The following is a 17,277-nucleotide window of genomic DNA, read 5'->3' on the forward strand; positions in this document are numbered from 1 at the left end:
CAGTGCCCTCCCTCCCCTTACCAGGGCTTCACAGACCCATGCGCACCTTTCTTCAGCCTTCGGGCTGCCCCTCTGCTCTCGGGCAGTGTCCACCTCCCCGGCCCACCGGTCTCCACTCTGCACCCAGTGGTCCCTCGGCCCTGCTCCTCCCACCCCCTCCTGCCCTGCCCAGCATGGCCAGCGTGTACCTGATTGATGGGCTCCCTGGTCATTGTGTTTTCCCTGGCACAGCCGTGCATCTGCAGGGGTCACATGGGTGCCCACAGATAGCCCGCACTCCTCTCTTCCTGCCCCTGTGAGGGTGTGGCCAGATGCTCCTAGCCTTGAGGAACGTGTGCTTTGAAGGGGACAGAGGCAGGAGGTCAAACAGGACGGTTTCCAGGGGTGCATGTAGAGCAAAAGGGCAGGAGGGCTGGTGATTTCCAGAAGGTTGGTTGGGGTGGGCTTGCAGAGATGAGGGGAGGGTCCCGGGACAGGCCTGGGAGCTGCCCTGTACTGGGGTGTGGGGGTCTGAGCATGTGCAAAACTCATAGAGTGGAAGGGCTTCCCCTCAACTGAGATGGGTGTGCAGTAGGGGGGTTGAGTTGGAAGCATTGCTTTAACGGGCTCACTCTGGTTGCTCTGTGCAGAACAGAGTACGGGGGGGCATGGGGGAGCCAGGAGGCCTGTGGGAAGCTGTTCTGTGTGATGGCGGTGGTGCGACCTGGGACACCCTGTGAAGGGGGCACTGCGAGATTCCCATGTGGAAGCCCCAGCTTCACAGCTTTGGTTAGAAATTAAGATTGCTTCTAGAAGCAAGCACAGGGGGAACCTCAGGTCCTTGGGGTGGGGTGAGGGCTCCTGACGATCGGATGGGGTGCTGTCACCAATGAAGAGGCTGATGTATCAGGGTTCATTCACATTTAAAACTTCTGTTTGTCCAACGCCACGGAGAGAGCGTGCACCGGGTCAGCCCAGATGGGGGCTGTGTGCCCCACGCAGAGCCTTGGTCCTGGAGGAGAGGCCTATCCCCGGTGGCGTCTTCGTGTCCATCTGCATGAGAAATCACGGTGCTGGCGTCTCATGTGGGGCGACCCCTGATTGGTGTGATTTCCCGTCATCTGGTTTAACACTTCTGGTGTGACTCCCACACCCCAGGGTCCGTGGACATCCGAGGCACCATGGGTGGAAAAGAAAAAGATGGCAAAGAGCCAAACCCTGAGGCTGCGCAGACCCAGGACGGGTGGACCCTGAGGTGCAGGCAGGAGAGGCTGCCTCAGAATTCAGAGCAAAACTGAAAACCAGAAATGGGAAATAGGAGAGAAAGATGATCCTCATGTAGGAGACCCAGCATTTCCCTGCAGGAAGGTTCTAGAAAAGAGAAGAAAATGCCAGAGAGACGGCCAAAAAAGTGGTTCACCAGAACAGCCAGCGGATCTCTGAGATGACTTGGCGCCTCCGTGCCCAGCACTTACTGCCAGAGCTCATGTCAGGAGGGTGGGGGGTGGGGGGCCAGGAAGACCGGGGAGGCCCACCCCTGCGTGACGGCCAGGCCTAGTGAGGTTGGGGATCCGTCTGGGGGCTCCGGGAGACTTGGGTGGAGAGGCCCTTGCGTGGCCCAGCCCGGCCTGCCTGCCGCTGAGCTGGTGTACGGAGCCGGCGAGCTCGCCGGTCGTTGGCCGGCACCGACCCTGACGGCGGTACACCCCTTGCCCTTCGGGTCGGGGCCCGCGCAGTGTCTGTGCTGGCTGGCCCCCGGTCGCGCGGAACGGCGCTCTGATGAGTATTTCTCCCTGTGAGTTTTGTATGAACGTCTGGTTTTAACGGGGGCATCGTTGGCCCTCACGTACTGCTTACTGCGGGCGTAGATGCGTTGCTGGCTTTCGCGGTGCTTCCTTTTCCTTGAAAGCTCCTGCCTTGCGCTGCACTCAGCAGAGGGACGGTGGTCCTTCTCCAGACACTGCAAGTTCTGTGGTGGGCTCCTGACTCGGTTGGCCCAGGGCGACCTGAGGTGGAGACAGCACGGCAGGAAGGCTGCCCTGTGCTGCGCTTTGCCGTGGGGCGGGGCCCCGAGTGGGGCTGCCTGCGGGCCACAGGAACGGTCGCAGGAACACGGCGGCCGCACTGCGCGCGCCCACTGGCCGCAGAGGATTCAAGGGATCTTTGTGTTGGATGCTTCCCCTCCGTCGCTGAGAAGCTGGTCTTTAGTTCCGGATGGGGGAGACACCCTCTGAAATTTGTTTTCCAATGGCTTCCCCCCCTTGGGTGGTGTGCAGGCGTCCACCATCTCTTCCCGCCTCCACGGCCAGCCGCTTGCTGGGGACTGGCAGGCCCTGGGCACCGTGTGGGTGTCGTGACCCCGGGTCCCTGGCCCTGCCTGGATCCTCCAGAGCTCAGTAGATGCGGCTCCACAGGCATCAGAGAAACGGGGGAGAAGAGCAAACGGCAGCAGAGACACGGCCCTGCCCCCCCCACCGGCCCTCTCTGCTCCTTCTCAGAATCTCAAAATACATCTTCAGAGGAAAATACACAAAATAAAAACGAGGGTACCGGTTGCCGGGGTTCCCAGGCCTGATTGTGAAGGGGTGGAATGGGGTCAGGCTGCTGCTGGGGTGGGGGGTAAGGTTCTGGATTGGGGTTTTAGCTTGGGAGACTGTATCTGAATGCTTTGCCGTGCCTTCCCGCTGCGGGCCTGCCCCTCGTCCTGGCCCTGGAGGAGCCCCGGAGCTGGCCGGGTGGGGTGTGCTGGGGCATGGGGGGGTGGCGCTCAGGGAGGGAGCCCCGGAGCTGGCCGGGTGGGGTGTGCTAGGGCGTGGGGGGCATCAGTGGACTTGGGGCTGGGGTCCGGGTGTCCAGTGCTCTGAGCGCACACCGCTTCCTTCCCCTAAGGACTTAGTGAACATCGAGATGTTCCTGACGGCCAAAGAAGTGGAGGAGTCCCTGGAGAGGCGCGAGACGGCCACCTGCCTGGCCTGGTGTCACGACAACAAGTCCCGGCTGCGCAAGATGAAGGTGTGCGGGCACCCGGGGTGGGGCTGTGGCAGGGTGCCCGGGGGGGTGTGCGGGGGGTGCTCTGGGCGGGGCAAGCACCTGCCCGCAACCAACGCGCCTGCACCTGTTGGTTCAGAGTTCTGTGCTTCTGGTTGAGACGGGGGGGTTGTTGGGTTTGGTGTGAGTTCGGGGTTATTTTTTGGTCGTGGAGTTTGGGTTTGAGGTGAAATCCCTAAAAAGTGCACCCACTTCTGCATTATGGTTTGGACAAGTGTTCTGAGCATGGGGTTCTGAAGGAGCGAGGTGCCGACTGCCCGCGTGTGCTCAGCTTGTTAGCCGCCCGCTGCTGGGTCCGTCCTGCCCCCGACCCCTCAGTCACTGATGCAGGAAAGCCCGGTCCAGAAGTGCTGTCCACCTGCAACAGTGCAGAGTTCTAGGCTGGGATCCTCTCCAGTACAGCTTTTCTTGAGACCCACGGCAGCTTCCAGAACAGATCCTTAGTCATGACCTAGAGAATCTAAACATGCTTACTGAAAGGTGTTGTCACCTGGGGCTTGCAGAAATGTTTAACTTCTATTAACCTTCCCCTGCCTCCGTTAGAAAAACTGTTTGTTTTCTGTTTTCTAAACCGAGTGCCTTTAACCTCTCCCCGGTTGAGCTTGTCGTGTGCACATAGTCACCAGCCAAGGGTGACGCTCTCTGCCACTCAGGGCCGCCAAAGCGAGCACGACGCGAAGACGGGACGGAAAAGTAGAGTGGCCAGTGGCTCCCCTAAAGAGAGTGAGGATCTTGGTATGGAAACCATAAAAGGAAAGCCAGAATTGGTATGTAACACTCACCCTGCTCTCCTGCTCCAGCCCCCACAGCTGTGCCACACGGTGGGAACCAGGTCAGAAGGAAAGCAGGCCCCCGTCCCGACAGGTGGTTTCTGCAAGCCCTGCTGCCTCCAGTCAACACTGCTGCTTGGCGAGGGCACGCTGCACAGCCGGGTCCAGGCGGGGCCGCGCAGCCGCTGTGGGAGCGGGAGGGCGGGCGGCCGGATCCACGCCAGCTGGCCATTCAACTGGAGAGAGTGTAACTAGCCATCCCAAAATGTGTTGGGAAGACCAGCTAATGACCTGAGAACGTGCTTGTTGTAACATGTCAGCTGGACAGAGTGGGGCCCCAGCGTGCCCAGACAGTGTGCACACGTGTGCCTACACTCATGAGCTCACACACGCAGGCCGGGGAGGGGACAGACGCCGGGGGGGGCTGTGCCCGACAACCACGGATCCCTCGCGTCAGTCGTGAGACTCTAGGCAAGAAAAGAAACTGAGACCAAGTCTCCCATAGCTGGAAAAAACTTGTAAGGTGACCGGTGAATATCTGTTGGGTTGACTCCTGTCTCCAGATGCTTAAGGACAGCCGAAGCAACAATACGCGCGCTGCGTGTGGGGACAGCCAAATGGTCACGAACGTGACTGCTCCAGGCCCCCCCGGCTAGAGCGGGAAGGGTGTGTTCAGCCCTCCGTGCTTGGCGTGACTACCTGGAATCGTGGTATTTTATGTTTGAGCCTGAGTACCTAGGTTTTGGTACACATGTATTTGTCTGGAAGGTCACCTGCTAGAGCAGAGCTGTGACAGTGGTGGGACACGTTTAGACATGTTAGTCGTGGGGACTTTACCAGGACTTTGTTCGTCTGGAATGCCCACTTGGGGGCTTCCTGCTGCTGGTAGAGCCCCTGGCGTCCCCTGAACACGGAAGCGGCGACCGCCCGGTGCCCTGGGGAGGCAGGCAGGGCATCTCCCCGCTGCTCTCTGCCCCTCGCCTCTTGCTGGTCTGGCCTTGGAAGGGAACTCATCACTGGGGCTGGTTTGTGCTGACGCTCAGCACATGGCCTCGGCTCCGTCCAGCGGGGGTCAGGACAGACTGCCGCCTTGGTGCAGAGGGCAGGGGAGGAGGGGGCCGGGGCAGGGAAACACACCTTGCTCTGCACACCTGTGGTGTGGCCGTGTTGGGCACCAGGTAGGTGGCTCTCTTGCAACTCTGCCTCTGACGGCCGGGTGGGCCCCAAGGTAGGTCCCATCGGCCCGTGTGCTGCACCCTCGTGTCCCTGGAACAGGGCTGGGGGCTTGGTGGAGGGCGCCCTCCCAGGGGCCTGGCTGAGCTGCTTCATCAGAACGCCAGTGCACACGCTTGGAGGCTCGGGTGGGAGCCGTCCACGTGACTGGTAAACCTGAGCGTAAGGGTTAGACGTTTGGGGTTGACTGACAGACTTGCCTCGTAGACTATCTGTCCACGTCATCTTGTGATCCAGGTGCTGTGGAAGGCAAAATGGCAAATGAGTGGAAAACGCAGAGATTTTTTTCTTGTTCTGTTAATTCCACGTATTCTGTATCTGGTTGGAAATACCTAGTGTTTTCTAAATTATCATCTTTGTAAAATAATCCAGTTTTCGTCTTAGGTTACGAAAGTTAACTTTGCCTGCTTTCCCCCATCCCCAGCCACAAGAGTTTGAGCCCAAATTGGACTGACATGGCTACAGTTGCAGAGTTAGCATTGGGGCTTCCATACAAATGATCCCGCTGGTGGCGCACCCTGCTAGCGTCCCCTCAGAGCCGCACGTGCCGTGTTTGGACAGATGCCTGTCAGACACGCAGCCGACTGGCACAGCAATGCGTCCTCTAGCAGCCGCCGCCCCAGACCTCTCGCGCCCTCGCGACCTCCGCAAACCCTGGGGCTTCCGCTGTGCTTGGACGGCTCTCACCAGCTCTGCGCTCCTCCCGGTTCCGCCCACCCTCCCCAGGGCCTTTGAACTGGCTCTTCCTCTGCCTGGAACATTCTCCCCAGGCGTCCCCGCGGACTGTCCCCACCTCATCCCCACCCCGCGTCCCTGCTCAGGGGCCTGGGTTCTCTCACCGGCTCTGCGTGCCTTGCTCCCGCTCCCGCTCCTCTGTGAGGCGCCACCTCCCAGCAGCCTCTCCTCCCACCAGGGTCAGGGCCTCACGCTGGGGCTGGCCTCCCTCTCCCAGAGCAGGTTGGGGTGGAATGTGTGCCACACGGGGTTCTGAGGCCATCTGAGGCTCTGAGGGCACGTCCCCACGCTTTTATACCTTTATGACCCTGAGACAGAATCCAGAGAGCTGCTTGGTCCTTGTAAAGGGGTTGGAAACTTGTCTTCTTGGGCTCCCTTGTTTCACGTGGGAAGTCACGTCTCACGCCCTCCAAGTGGCTGACGCCCTGCAGCCTCCTCCGGGTGACTCGTTCCCACGCCTGGCCGGTGGGTACGCGCTCAGGGCCTGCTGCGGCAAGAGCGCTGGGCCCGGGTGCCGTCAGAGCCAGGAGAGCGTTGACTGCAGGCTGAAGTTACAGTTTGGGTATCAGACCCACCTCCCCGGTGGCTCTAAGCTTCCTTGGCGGAGTGTGCAGTGTCCAGCTGGTCTGGAGGGGTCAGCCCGTGGGCATGGCTCTGTGGCGACCCTCCCCAAGCCTGGTCTTGTCTTTACCCCCAGAGTTGCCTGGAGTTTAGCCTGAGGATTCAGGAGTTCATTGAGCTCATCCGGCAGAACAAGAGACTAGACGCCGTGAGGTACGTGGAGAGGGGGCAGACGGCCTCCTTGACTTCATGGGGCAGGCCTTCTGAAGGGCTCTAGGGGATGAAGTGTGGAGTGTCCAGCAGGTCTGCCCTGACCGGACAGAGAGCACGAGGCCGACTTAACGTGTGGGCTCAGGGCCCCTGGTTCTACGGCTGTGTCCACCCACCCCAGAATGGTGCTGGCCCTGGGGTGGGCAGGGGGAGCCTTTGGGAAGGAGGCTGGTATGCGGGTATGGGAGCATGGGTTCCCTCTCAGGTGCAGGCAGTGCAGGAAGGCCCGGCTCGAGCCCAGTCTGTGCACCCCAGGGGTGGGGGGTGGGCTCTGTGTCTCTGAGAGTTGGATGGGGACTTATTGCAGCACTGGGAGAACCGGACTGTCTCTGGGTCCTCCCAGGGCTGTGTCGTCGGGGTTTGGGTTCACGTCCACCAGGGTCACTTGGAAGGGCTTGGGCCACTGCCTCTGGGTGTTTTCTGCATGGGGTTCTGTGCTTGGTGCCTCGAGCCTCGTCCCCCTCCCTGTTCCCCTTGAGGAGGGGGACCCTCGCCTCGCTGAGCTGTGGCAGACCCTGGCCCAGGTCACACGAGATGGGGCTTACTTGGTACTGAGGGTGTGGCATGTGCTGCGCATAGATTCTTGAAGGTAAAAAGGCAAACTCAGACGACCTGAAATGTTTTCTAGACACGCGAGAAAGCACTTCAGTCAGGCCGAAGGGAGCCAGCTGGATGAGGTCCGCCAGGTCATGGGCATGCTGGCCTTCCCACCAGACACACACATCTCGCCCTACAAGGTAAGCCATGCCTGTGGGCCCCCGGGGCTGGGGAGGGCCTGGGTGTGTGACCAGCACCCCATGTGGGCTTTTGCCGTCTTCTTGCTCCCTGTTGCCGGTGAGGAGCTTGGGTCAGAACCGCACATGAGAGGTTTCAGCCTAGGAGGGACTTCAGCTCTGAGTGCCTCCACCTGTCGCCCTCCCTGTCTCCCTCGCTGCCAGTGTTCTTCCTGACCTCCGTCCTCTCTCCCCTGCTCCCCTTGGCCTTGGGGGTCCACGTGGGGTCTGGGCGGGCGTGGTCACGCAGCATCACTAGCCAGCCTGCTCGGCGTTGCCAGGGCAGTGTGTCCGGTGTCCGGCCCCCCTTTGGAAACCTCGGGGCAGCCCTGGTAATCTCTGATCCGCCTTTGGGGTCCTTCTTCCCTTGTCTTGAAAACTGTCAGATGTTTGCAGCTGAACTGCTCACGGTGCCGTCCTGGAGAACCTAGGAGTTCAGCAGCCTTCCCCCATTCCTCCTGGCTCCTCGCCCTTGGGGGCCCCTTGGCCATCAGCCCTTGGTCACGCCCGCCCTGGTGTCCTTAGAAAGGCTCGCTTGGCTCTGACCTTAGTGTTCTCTCTGAGCAGCTTTCTCGTTTTTCGCAACACAGATGGAAGTTCCCAGATCATCAAGTTTTGCTTTCTTTAGACGAGCAGTCCCACTCCGAGGTCCGTTTTCTGTCCGCTCGTTTAGTGGAAAGGCTTGCAGAGAAGCTAGGTGCACCTCCAGCCGCTTGCCTGGGACGCTGCAGCCCCAGGTCCAGTGTCCTCGTACACAGGCACCGCCTTCCCCCGCTGCGGCCGGGCTCTCTGCCACCTATGACAGGCCCGCTCTTGCTGGAGACTGGGGCCCTCCCAGCCGCGTCCACGTCTTAGGTGTTTGTGGCTCAGTCCCTCCCTCAGTTTTCTGTCGTCTGTCTGGGCTGCTGTGACAGAATCCCACAGGCTCGGGTCGGGAAGCCCGAGATCAGGGCACTGGCAAGGTTGCGGGGGGCTCTTCCTCCTGTGTGTTCTTATGAGGAAACTAGTTCCTGAAGACCCCACCCTCAGGACCCTGTGGGCCCGGAGGTCCACCTGCCGACAACGTCAACAGTGGGGGACACAAGACGCTCAACCACGGTGTCGTCCCCGGCTGCCAGCCCATCCCCCGAAGGACTGAAGTAAACTGCCTTCCCTGTGGGCTGAGCCGGGCTTGTTCCCTGAGCCGTGATGGTGGGTTCTGCCCAGGGGCACCCCCGCTGGCTGGAGTGCTCGGCCACAGGCCGTCTGCAGGGTGGCTGGAAGCGTGTCCCCCGAGACTGGACTCAGCACAGCTCTGTGGTGTCGGAACGTCCTATAATCAGCCCTCCGGCCACAGGGATCTTGCCGGAGTGAGACCGAACTTCAGCTGGCAGCCTCTTCGGTCTCTCTTCCCTGCTCTGGAGAAGCTTTGTGAGAGGTGCAGTCAGGGCCTGCCCTGGGGAGCGAGGCGTCCCACTTGCGAAGAGCGAGGCCAGTGCTCCGTCCGAGCCGGAGGGCCGGCCCTTGGAGGCACCGAAGTGGCGTGAAGAGAAGCCACGCAGCCATTGTGGAGCCAAGGCCGGCGGGGGACAGGCACAACCCATCGACGCACAGCCTCGTACCTGGACACGGATGGCACACCGGAGGAAGGCCAGGGTGCACACAGAGGGGATGGCGCCGGGTGGGGGCACGGGACCCTGAAGGGCAGTGCTGGGGCGGGGACAGAGCCCTCACCCCCTGTGGCAGGTGTGTCTCAGTGGGTCACACGAGAAGCAGGACGACGTGCCCTGGTCAGGGAGAGGTGGCCGCACCAGAGGCCCAAGGCCAGGGGTCTCAGGGAGGGGGGATGCGGAGCCTCTGGACTCTGGGCTTGGTCCTCTGTGGACTTTGCTTCGATAAAAACGACATTAAAGTTGTGTTTTTGTAATGTTGGAGTTAAGCGTGATGTCTGCCTGTGGAGCCCCGCTGAACGGGGGTGCCCACGCTTCCTCCCTCAGTGTGGGGCCCTGACCCCAGTGCTTGACGTGCAGAGTTTCCCTCGTGCTGGCATGCGCCCTCCCCTCCCTTCTCTTGTTGACTCTGAACCTGGGAAGCCCGGGGACACACACAATGACCAGGCCTGAGGTTCTGGAGTGAGACTTTTCCCCCCGAGACCTCAGTGCTGTTCTTCGGCCCACTGTGTTCCCTTCCTGCCGTGAGGCCACAGGCCCCCCCCAACCCTTGAGCATCTGTGTCCACGCAGACCACGTGGCGGCGGTCCTTACGTGGACTCGGGAGTCCAGGCTGCAGGCGCCCCGCACTGCTCTGTGGCCGGTGGGCGCGGGTTCGTGGGGCCCGGGCCGGCGTGGGAAGGGTTTCTTGTGTGTTCTTGTCGGGGACGGCACTGTGCCGTCCCCAGCACCGCTCTGCCCTGTCTCTTCCAGGACCTGCTGGACCCCGCCCGGTGGCGGATGCTGATCCAGCAGTTCCGGTACGACAACTACCGGCTACACCAGCTGGGGAACAACTCTGTGTTCACCCTCACGCTGCAGGCCGGCCTCTCGGCGATAAAGACACCGTATCCTTCTGGCGGGCAAGGGCGCCCGCGTGCCCCGCCCTCCTTAGCCGTGGTCCCTGTCTGGGGTCCTCTGCCCTCCAGCGAGCAAGCAGGTGCTGCACCCCTCCCACCTTGAGACCTGTGCTCTCGGTTTGTGTTGTGGGGTCTCCGTCTCAGGCCCTCGGGGTGGCGGTGGGGCCGAGCCTCTCCCCTTGGTCTGTGGAAACCTGTGCACGCAGCCCCGCTGAGCGTTCACGCAGCCCCAGACGCTGCCTGGCACACTGCTCGCGGGTCGGAGGCTGGTGTTGGCGCACCTTCTGGCAGTTTCCCTGTGGGATTCCTGAGCGTCCCCTCAAACTTCTCTTGCTCTGAGCCCTGGCCGCCCCCGGTCCAGCGTCTTTGAAACTGTGTGTGGCAGAGCGGCCATCCCCCTGCCGCCGGAGAGCTGCGGGGTTGGGACCCCAGCACCCGAGGGTCCCTCTCGAGTGCGGCATGTGGGCCCCGGGGGACCCCAGGCTGTTGGCTTTCGTGGCCATCTGTGTGATGGGGCGCAGCGCGGGCTCAGGAGCGTGAGAACGTGGCAGGTGCACGGGGCGGGGGCGGCGGAGTCCCCCGGCTGGGAGGGGCACGGCCTCAGACCCTGTTCCTGCGGGATGCGGTGTTGGCTGTGGCTTGATTTCTGCCGTGCAGCCTGGGTGGCCTCAGCCTGCACGGTGCCCCCCCCCCCACCCTTCTGTGGCTTGATTTCTGCCGTGCAGCCTGGGTGGCCTCAGCCTGCACGGTGCCCCCCCCCCGACCCTTCCTTAACGCGAGCACAGACAGTGCTACAAGGAGGACGGCAGCTCCAAGAGCCCCGACTGCCCCGTGTGCAGCCGCTCCCTGAACAAGCTGGCGCAGCCCCTGCCCATGGCCCACTGCGCCAACTCGCGCCTGGTCTGCAAGATCTCGGGCGACGTGATGAACGAGAACAACCCGCCCATGATGCTGCCCAACGGCTACGTCTACGGCTACAACGTGAGGGGCCGCGGGGGCCGCGGGGGGCGGGGGGGCAGGAGCAGGGGGGGGGCGGAAGGGGAGGGCGGCTGGCGGCGGGCCTGGCCGTCCTGAGGGTCTGCCCCAGGTGCCTGGCAGCTGCGCGGGGTGCGGGGTGCGGTCCCCGGGCGCGGTCCCGGGCGCGGGCGGCTCGGCCCTGCGCCGCCCCTGCAGAGCCGGGCGGCGGTCGAGAAGCCTCCGGTTCAGGGCGCGCAGGCAGGCGGGCCTCCCGGAGGCAGCATCCGGGGAGGTCCCGCGCGCGGTCCCTGCGCTCATGCGCCGCACCCCCCCCCCATTGTTTTTCAGTCTCTGTTGTCTATCCGTCAAGATGACAAAGTCGTTTGCCCGAGGACCAAAGAAGTGTTCCACTTCTCCCAAGCCGAGAAGGTGTACATCATGTAGGCCGGGCCGCCCCGCGCGCCCCCGCCCGCCTGCGTTTCTGTTTCTTGCGACCAAAGATCAGTGAGCGCCGATGGGTACTCCTAGGAAGGGAGGAGTCGGATCCGCACGCCTGTGCTTGGGACGGCCTTTCCGCCGGTAGGACTCCGAAGCGCGCGAGCTACCTGCCGCCTTCCCCTTCCAGAGGGACCTTCCCGCCGCCGCTGAGCGAGCTTCGGCCGCTTCGGAAACAGGAGGCGGTATTTCCCGCGCCCCCGACCCCGCCTCCTCCGCCCGCCCCGCCCGGCGGCCCGCGGGGCTGCACCTGGGGCTGCACCTGGGGCTGCACCTGCACCGCCCTGGGGGCGCTTAGGGTGTGCTAGGTTCAATGTCACGTCATTCGTGCGCCTTATTTCCTGCTTGAGAATGTATTCACGTGGAAATCCACTGGACCGGGTTCTGCAGAGGCCTTGCCGACGGCTCCGTAGCTGTAGATCTAATGCTGTTCGTTACAGAAACTAGTAGTTCAGTCCGAGTAACCACCGATGACTTTTCAAATCAGATGAACCATTGTAGTTTACACAAAACCATCCCGTAGAGGTTTGTATTTAGCGCTTATTTTTGCATGTTGATGTTGATTAGCTAATAAACTGTAAATGTAAAACCTGTTAATAAAAGGGTTTTCTATTTCTTATGTCTGTGTGAGGTAGAAGCTGCTGTGCATCCTAACGCCCTCGCTGGTGTCTGCTCACCCCAGGCCCCCGGTCTGCGGCCACGCGGCAGGGTGGGTCCTGGGGCCCCCACGTTGCCCCACCCCAGAGTCCTGCTCCAGCGCCCGCGGGGGGCGCTGTGCTCTGCTTTAGGGGAAGCCAGTGTGGCTGGGCCCTCCGAGTGGGGTCTCCCACGGCCAGTGAGCACCTGGCCCACACGCTGAGCCCCCGCTCAGAGCACTGGGTGGGTGCGGGGAGGCAGCGGCTCCTTCCCACCATGCCCTCCCGCCATGCTGCCCTGGCCCCCCGGCCTCACTCTGACCGTCATCTGTGCCGCCTCCCCTTTTCCTTCCCAACGTCGTGAGGACACTTGCATGTGCGCACATGCATGTAGCCACACACGCCACTCCTGCCCTCAGGTCCCTCCTGGTCCATTCCGGGGACCACGTCCATGGGGGGAGCCGCTCAGCTGTGGGGCAGCCGCGGGCAGCCACAGGGTGAGCTGAGCATAGCAACTGGTCCCGGCTACGCTGGGGAGGTTTGGGCTGTTTGCAGATGAAGCTGCCACAAACGAGCTCACGTGGGACTTGCCAGACACCCACGTTCTGAGTGGCGCTGCTGGGTCCCACGTTAACTTCAGTAGATACGGATGGCCTGTTGGCCAAAGTGCTCGTACTAGCCCACACCCGCCCACCTTGGACGCAGCTCCACCTGCCCTGCGTCCCCACCAGCGCTTGGCACTGGGCGGGCGTCTCGGACTTGAGACATTCTGTTGGCTGTTGGCTCCCTGAGGGTCTTAACTGACGTAGCGGTTGTACCCATCGGAATACACTGGCCCTCAAGAAACAGTGGGATGAGTTTTGATAAATGTCCCAGGTATAAGCACCAAGCCCAGGTAGACGGCGTTCCCAGAGCCCAAGAGGCTGTACCTTCTGTCCTCCCAGACGATCTACACTCTGCTGTTCAATCAACACTGGGACTTCTCTCAGCACAGGTGGTCAGCCTTACCCTCGTGTATATCAAAACACAGACGATGTGCTCCTTTGTGCCTGACTTGGTTCAGCAGCTGCCTCAGGTGCATCCCCGTGGCTACGTGTGTCCGTGGTCCTCCTGCGTCGCTGAGGAGTAATCCACGCCACGTGCACCACAAGCTGTCCGTTCTCCCCTCAGTGGACATTGGGTTTGTGTCGTTTCTAGTTCCTATAAATCAAGCTGCTATGAACGCTGCTGGAACAGTTCTTCGTGGACATTATTTTCATTTCTCTTGAGTAAATGTCTGGGAGTAGGATAACTGAGTCATGCTGCTGTGATACATTTACCTTCACAACTGCCAAGGCTTTTCCCAAAGTGCTGGTAACAGTGTACGTGCCCGTGGGCAGTGTGTGAGTGTTCCAGTTCGTCCGCATCTTTGCCAGCACCTGGTGGAGTCATTCTTTGCGTTAGCTGCTCAGGTGGGTATGTGCCGGCACCTCTCTGCGGGCTTACTGTGTGTTTCCCTGATGGCCAAGGATGCTGAGCTCCTTCCGATGTGCTGAGTAGTTAGTCCTGTAACTGTTCAAGTCTTCTGCCCATTTTTTATTGGATGACCTTTTTATTTTCCTTGTAGAAATACTTTATATATCTGGGGCAGAGATCCTTTGTCTGATACGTGTATTTGCACTTTATTGCCTATTACTTGACCAGCAGAGGTTTTATTTTTAGTAAAGTTCAGTTAACGTTTTCTTTTATGGCTCATGACTTTTTGTGTTCTGGGAAATATTTGCCCATTCCAAGGTCCGAATCATATTCTCCTCTGTCTTCTAGAAGACTTAGTTTTAGCTTTTGTTTAGGTTTGTAACCCGTTAATATGAACATGTGTGGTGTGAGGAAAAGGCTGAGGACCATTTCCCCCCATGTGTTCCTCCTGTCGTTCCAACATCATTTGTTGAAGGCTTTTTTGTCTCCACCAAATAATGCTAAATCCCCAGGCTGTAGTTCTCTCAGTCTATTTCTGGATACTCTCCTCTGCTTAGCTGCCCTAGGGTTGTCCTCACCCCAACACCCCAGCATCTGGGTCACTGCAGCTTTAAAGTACAAATGAGCCCTTTTTGTTCTATATAGTTTCTACTTTTTCAAAATTGTTTTGACTGTTTGCTTGCATTTCCACATAAGTTTTGGAATCAGCTTGTAAATCTCAGCTTGCTGAGATTTTAATTGGAATCGCATTGAATCTATAGATCAATTTGGGGACTGTCTTAGTCTGTTCAGGCTGCCATAACACCACCACAGACTGGGGTGCTTGAACAACAGAAAAACATTTTCTCACAGTTTTGGAAGCCAGAAGTAGATTGGTTGCTAGCCTCTCACTGGCTTGCGGACGGCCTTCCCTTTGTAGGTGTGGAAAGACAGCCTTACTATGAGGACACTAGTCCTGTCGGATGAGGACCCATCTCATAACTTCATGTGAACTTAGTCACCTCCAAATACAGTCAGCATGGGGGTCAGGGCCTCAACATGAGTTTGGGTGAGGGGGACAGTCCAGCCCACAACAGGGACTTAAAAATCGTGACCATATTGAGGCCACCAGCCTGTGAATAGGGTGTTTTCTGTATCCAGACCTCACCTGCATTACAGTTCTCAACGCGCTTTGTTCATCCTAAGTATCTCATCATTTTACTGCTATTGTCAGTGTGATTTTTAAATTTAACTTCCCAATTGTTCCAGTGTGGTAACATATAGACACATCATTGATTTTGTATATTGATCTTGTAACCTGTGACCTTTCTGAGCTCATTTGTTCTGGTAGCTTTTTGGTATGTTTTAAAGCCTTTTCTATGTACACGGTTGTAACATCTGCAAATAAAGACCATTTTGCCTGTTCCTGTCTAATCTCTATGCCTTTCATTTCTTTTTCTCCCCTTATTGTGTGGCTAAAAGTCTGCAGCAGAGTGTGAACTAGGAGGGTGAGAACGGAGTCCTGGTCTTGTTTCCGATCTCCAGGGAAAGCGTCCTCTCTCACCATGAAGGACCATGTCTGCTCTAGGTTTTCATAGGTGCAATTATCAGGTTGAGGAAGTTACTCCTCATTCCTGAGTTACCATCATGAGGACATGTTGAATTTCGTCAAATATTCTTTTTTTCATCTAATGAGATTACCATAAGGCTCTTCTCCTTTGTTCTGATAAGGGTGACACAGAGAACTACACAATTGGTGATTGGCTTTGAGCAGTTGAACAAACCTTCCGTTCCTGAGATAAGCCTCCGGTGGTCATGGTGTAGGTCTTAATGTATTGCTGGATCTGACTTGCTAGTACTTTGCTGAGCAAGTTGTTCACAACGTACTCTATTACTTTTTAACGTCTGTAGGATCTGTAGTGATGTCCCCTCTCATTCCTGATATTGGTCATTTATTTCTTCTTTTCTGTTGATATCTACCTAGAGGCTTATCAATTTTACGGATCATTTCAAAGAACCACCTTTCGGTCTTTGATTTTTCCCTATTTGCCTGTTTTCTACGTAATTTATTTCTGTTCTTTATTGTTTTCTTCCTCCTGCTTATTTTAGGTTTAATTGTCCTTTTTCTAGCTTCTTAAGGGGAAGGTTAGATTACTGCTTTGGGGCCTTTCCTTTCTAATATAAACATCCCATTTTAATGTTTTCATTTTCATGCAGTTCAAAATATTTTATAATTTCCATTGTGATTTTTTTTTTCCCCTTTGACCCATGGATTATAGAAGCCTGTTAGCTAATTTTCAAATATTTGGGAGACTTTCCGGATATTTTTTGTTATTAAGTTCTAATTTAATTGTTAGAAAATCTACTCCATATGGTTTCAGTCCTTTCATACTTATGAGTTTGTTTTATGCCTGCCTTGGTAAGTGTTCCATATGCACTGCAAGAGAACATCTGCCTGCTGTCAGGGGTGTGCCCTGCAAGTGCAAGCCAGGTCAAGTTCGTGATGGGCAGCTAGTCTCTCCTGTCCTTACTGATCTTTTCCCTACTTGTTCTTAGAAGCTTACAGGTGAATTTGTCTATGTCCCCTTTACGTCTGTGAGCTTCTGCTTCGTGTATTTGGAATCTCTGTTATTAGGCGCAAGCACCCTCCCTGGTAACATCTTATCATAAAGTCCACTTTGTCTTGGCCCAGCCACTCTGGCCCTCATCTGTTCAGTGTTCGTATGTCAGCTCTTTCTTGATCCTTTTGCTTCCAACCCAAGTCTTAAATTTGAAGTCTGTTTCTTGTAGACAGCATACTCTTGGGTCTTTTTAGTTCAATTGGACAATCACTGCGTTTCAGTTGAGCAAGTGTCTAGACTACTGATATTTAATGTGATGATTATTGCTGGATTTAAATCTGGTCTTGTCAGATTTTTCCGTTTGTCCCGTCTGTCCTGTTATCTTTTCTGTCTTTACCCGCCGTCTTTAGACTAAAAGTTATTGTTATCTCTGTTGACTTCTTAGCTGTTGTATCTCTGTAGTTGCTCTGGTCCAGCGTACCTCTTTAACTTACCACAGTTGCCTTCAAATATGATACCACTTGATGTAAACATAGGAATCTGAGAAACTTAGGGCCTCTCTCCTTCCTGCCCTTTGCACCCTACTGTTTCCATGTATTTACTTCTACAGATGTTCTGTATTCTGTACCCTGCAATTCCTTGTTAGGCTTTCAGTGAGCAATGATTTAGAAAAGAAATTTGAAACAAAATAGATCTTATATTTACCCACATTTGCCAATTACAGCAGTCTTCACTGCTTTTATAGATGTAAGTTTGCATCTGCTAGCATTTTCCTCATCTGAAGAATTTACTGCATGCTTCCATGCAGACCTGCTGGCGATGAATTCACTCAGCTTTTCTTGGTCTGAAAGTGTTCTATTTCAATCTAATTCAGGTTGGGAAGGATAGTTCACTGCATATACAATCCAGGTTGACAGGTTTTTTTTCTTTTAGTACGTTAACGATTTCATGCCATCATCTTCGAGCTTGTGATGTTCTGACCAAGAAGTCCGCTGCTCTCTTACCTTTGTTAACTATTTATATGTTGCGCTTTCTCTTCCACTGCTTTTCCACGGTCTGGTTCTGACGTGCCTTGGAAGGGTTTTTGTGCATCCCACTAGGTTTCCTCATCTCTGAAAGTCCCAGTTGGTTCTTCTACAATATCCTCTAGGTCTCAACACATTCATCTTGGCTAATTCTATTTATTTAACATTCAATAGTGAGCACCTACTGTGTACCTGACGTCATGAAACAAAATAAAGATCCCTGTTCTCATGAAGCATATGTTCTGGGAGCAAA

At 57.1% G+C, this 17,277-nt stretch overlaps 1 protein-coding gene across 5 annotated transcripts in view; it reads left to right on the forward strand.

Annotated features, from left to right (window-relative positions):
- Positions 1-11,988, forward strand: part of MAEA (macrophage erythroblast attacher, E3 ubiquitin ligase) — a 33,478-nt gene extending 21,490 nt beyond the window's left edge. For 3 of the 5 annotated variants that reach the window (XM_045881648.3, XM_064584128.1, XM_045881652.2), the window contains 7 exons: positions 2,869-2,991; positions 3,681-3,794; positions 6,463-6,539; positions 7,225-7,333; positions 9,772-9,905; positions 10,703-10,898; positions 11,223-11,988. In XM_045881648.3, coding sequence (XP_045737604.1) covers positions 2,869-2,991; positions 3,681-3,794; positions 6,463-6,539; positions 7,225-7,333; positions 9,772-9,905; positions 10,703-10,898; positions 11,223-11,318 — 849 coding nt within the window. In that variant the 3' untranslated portion in view covers positions 11,319-11,988. The other 2 variants (XM_045881650.3, XM_045881649.3) reach the window with 2 other exon arrangements.
- Positions 11,989-17,277: the final 5,289 nt, after the last annotated feature.

The sequence above is a fragment of the Mirounga angustirostris genome, unplaced genomic scaffold, assembly GCF_029215605.1.
Source record: "Mirounga angustirostris isolate CCGP_5_RB_7025 unplaced genomic scaffold, mMirAng1.0.hap1 SCAF_2, whole genome shotgun sequence".
Classification (NCBI taxonomy): domain Eukaryota; kingdom Metazoa; phylum Chordata; class Mammalia; order Carnivora; family Phocidae; genus Mirounga; species Mirounga angustirostris.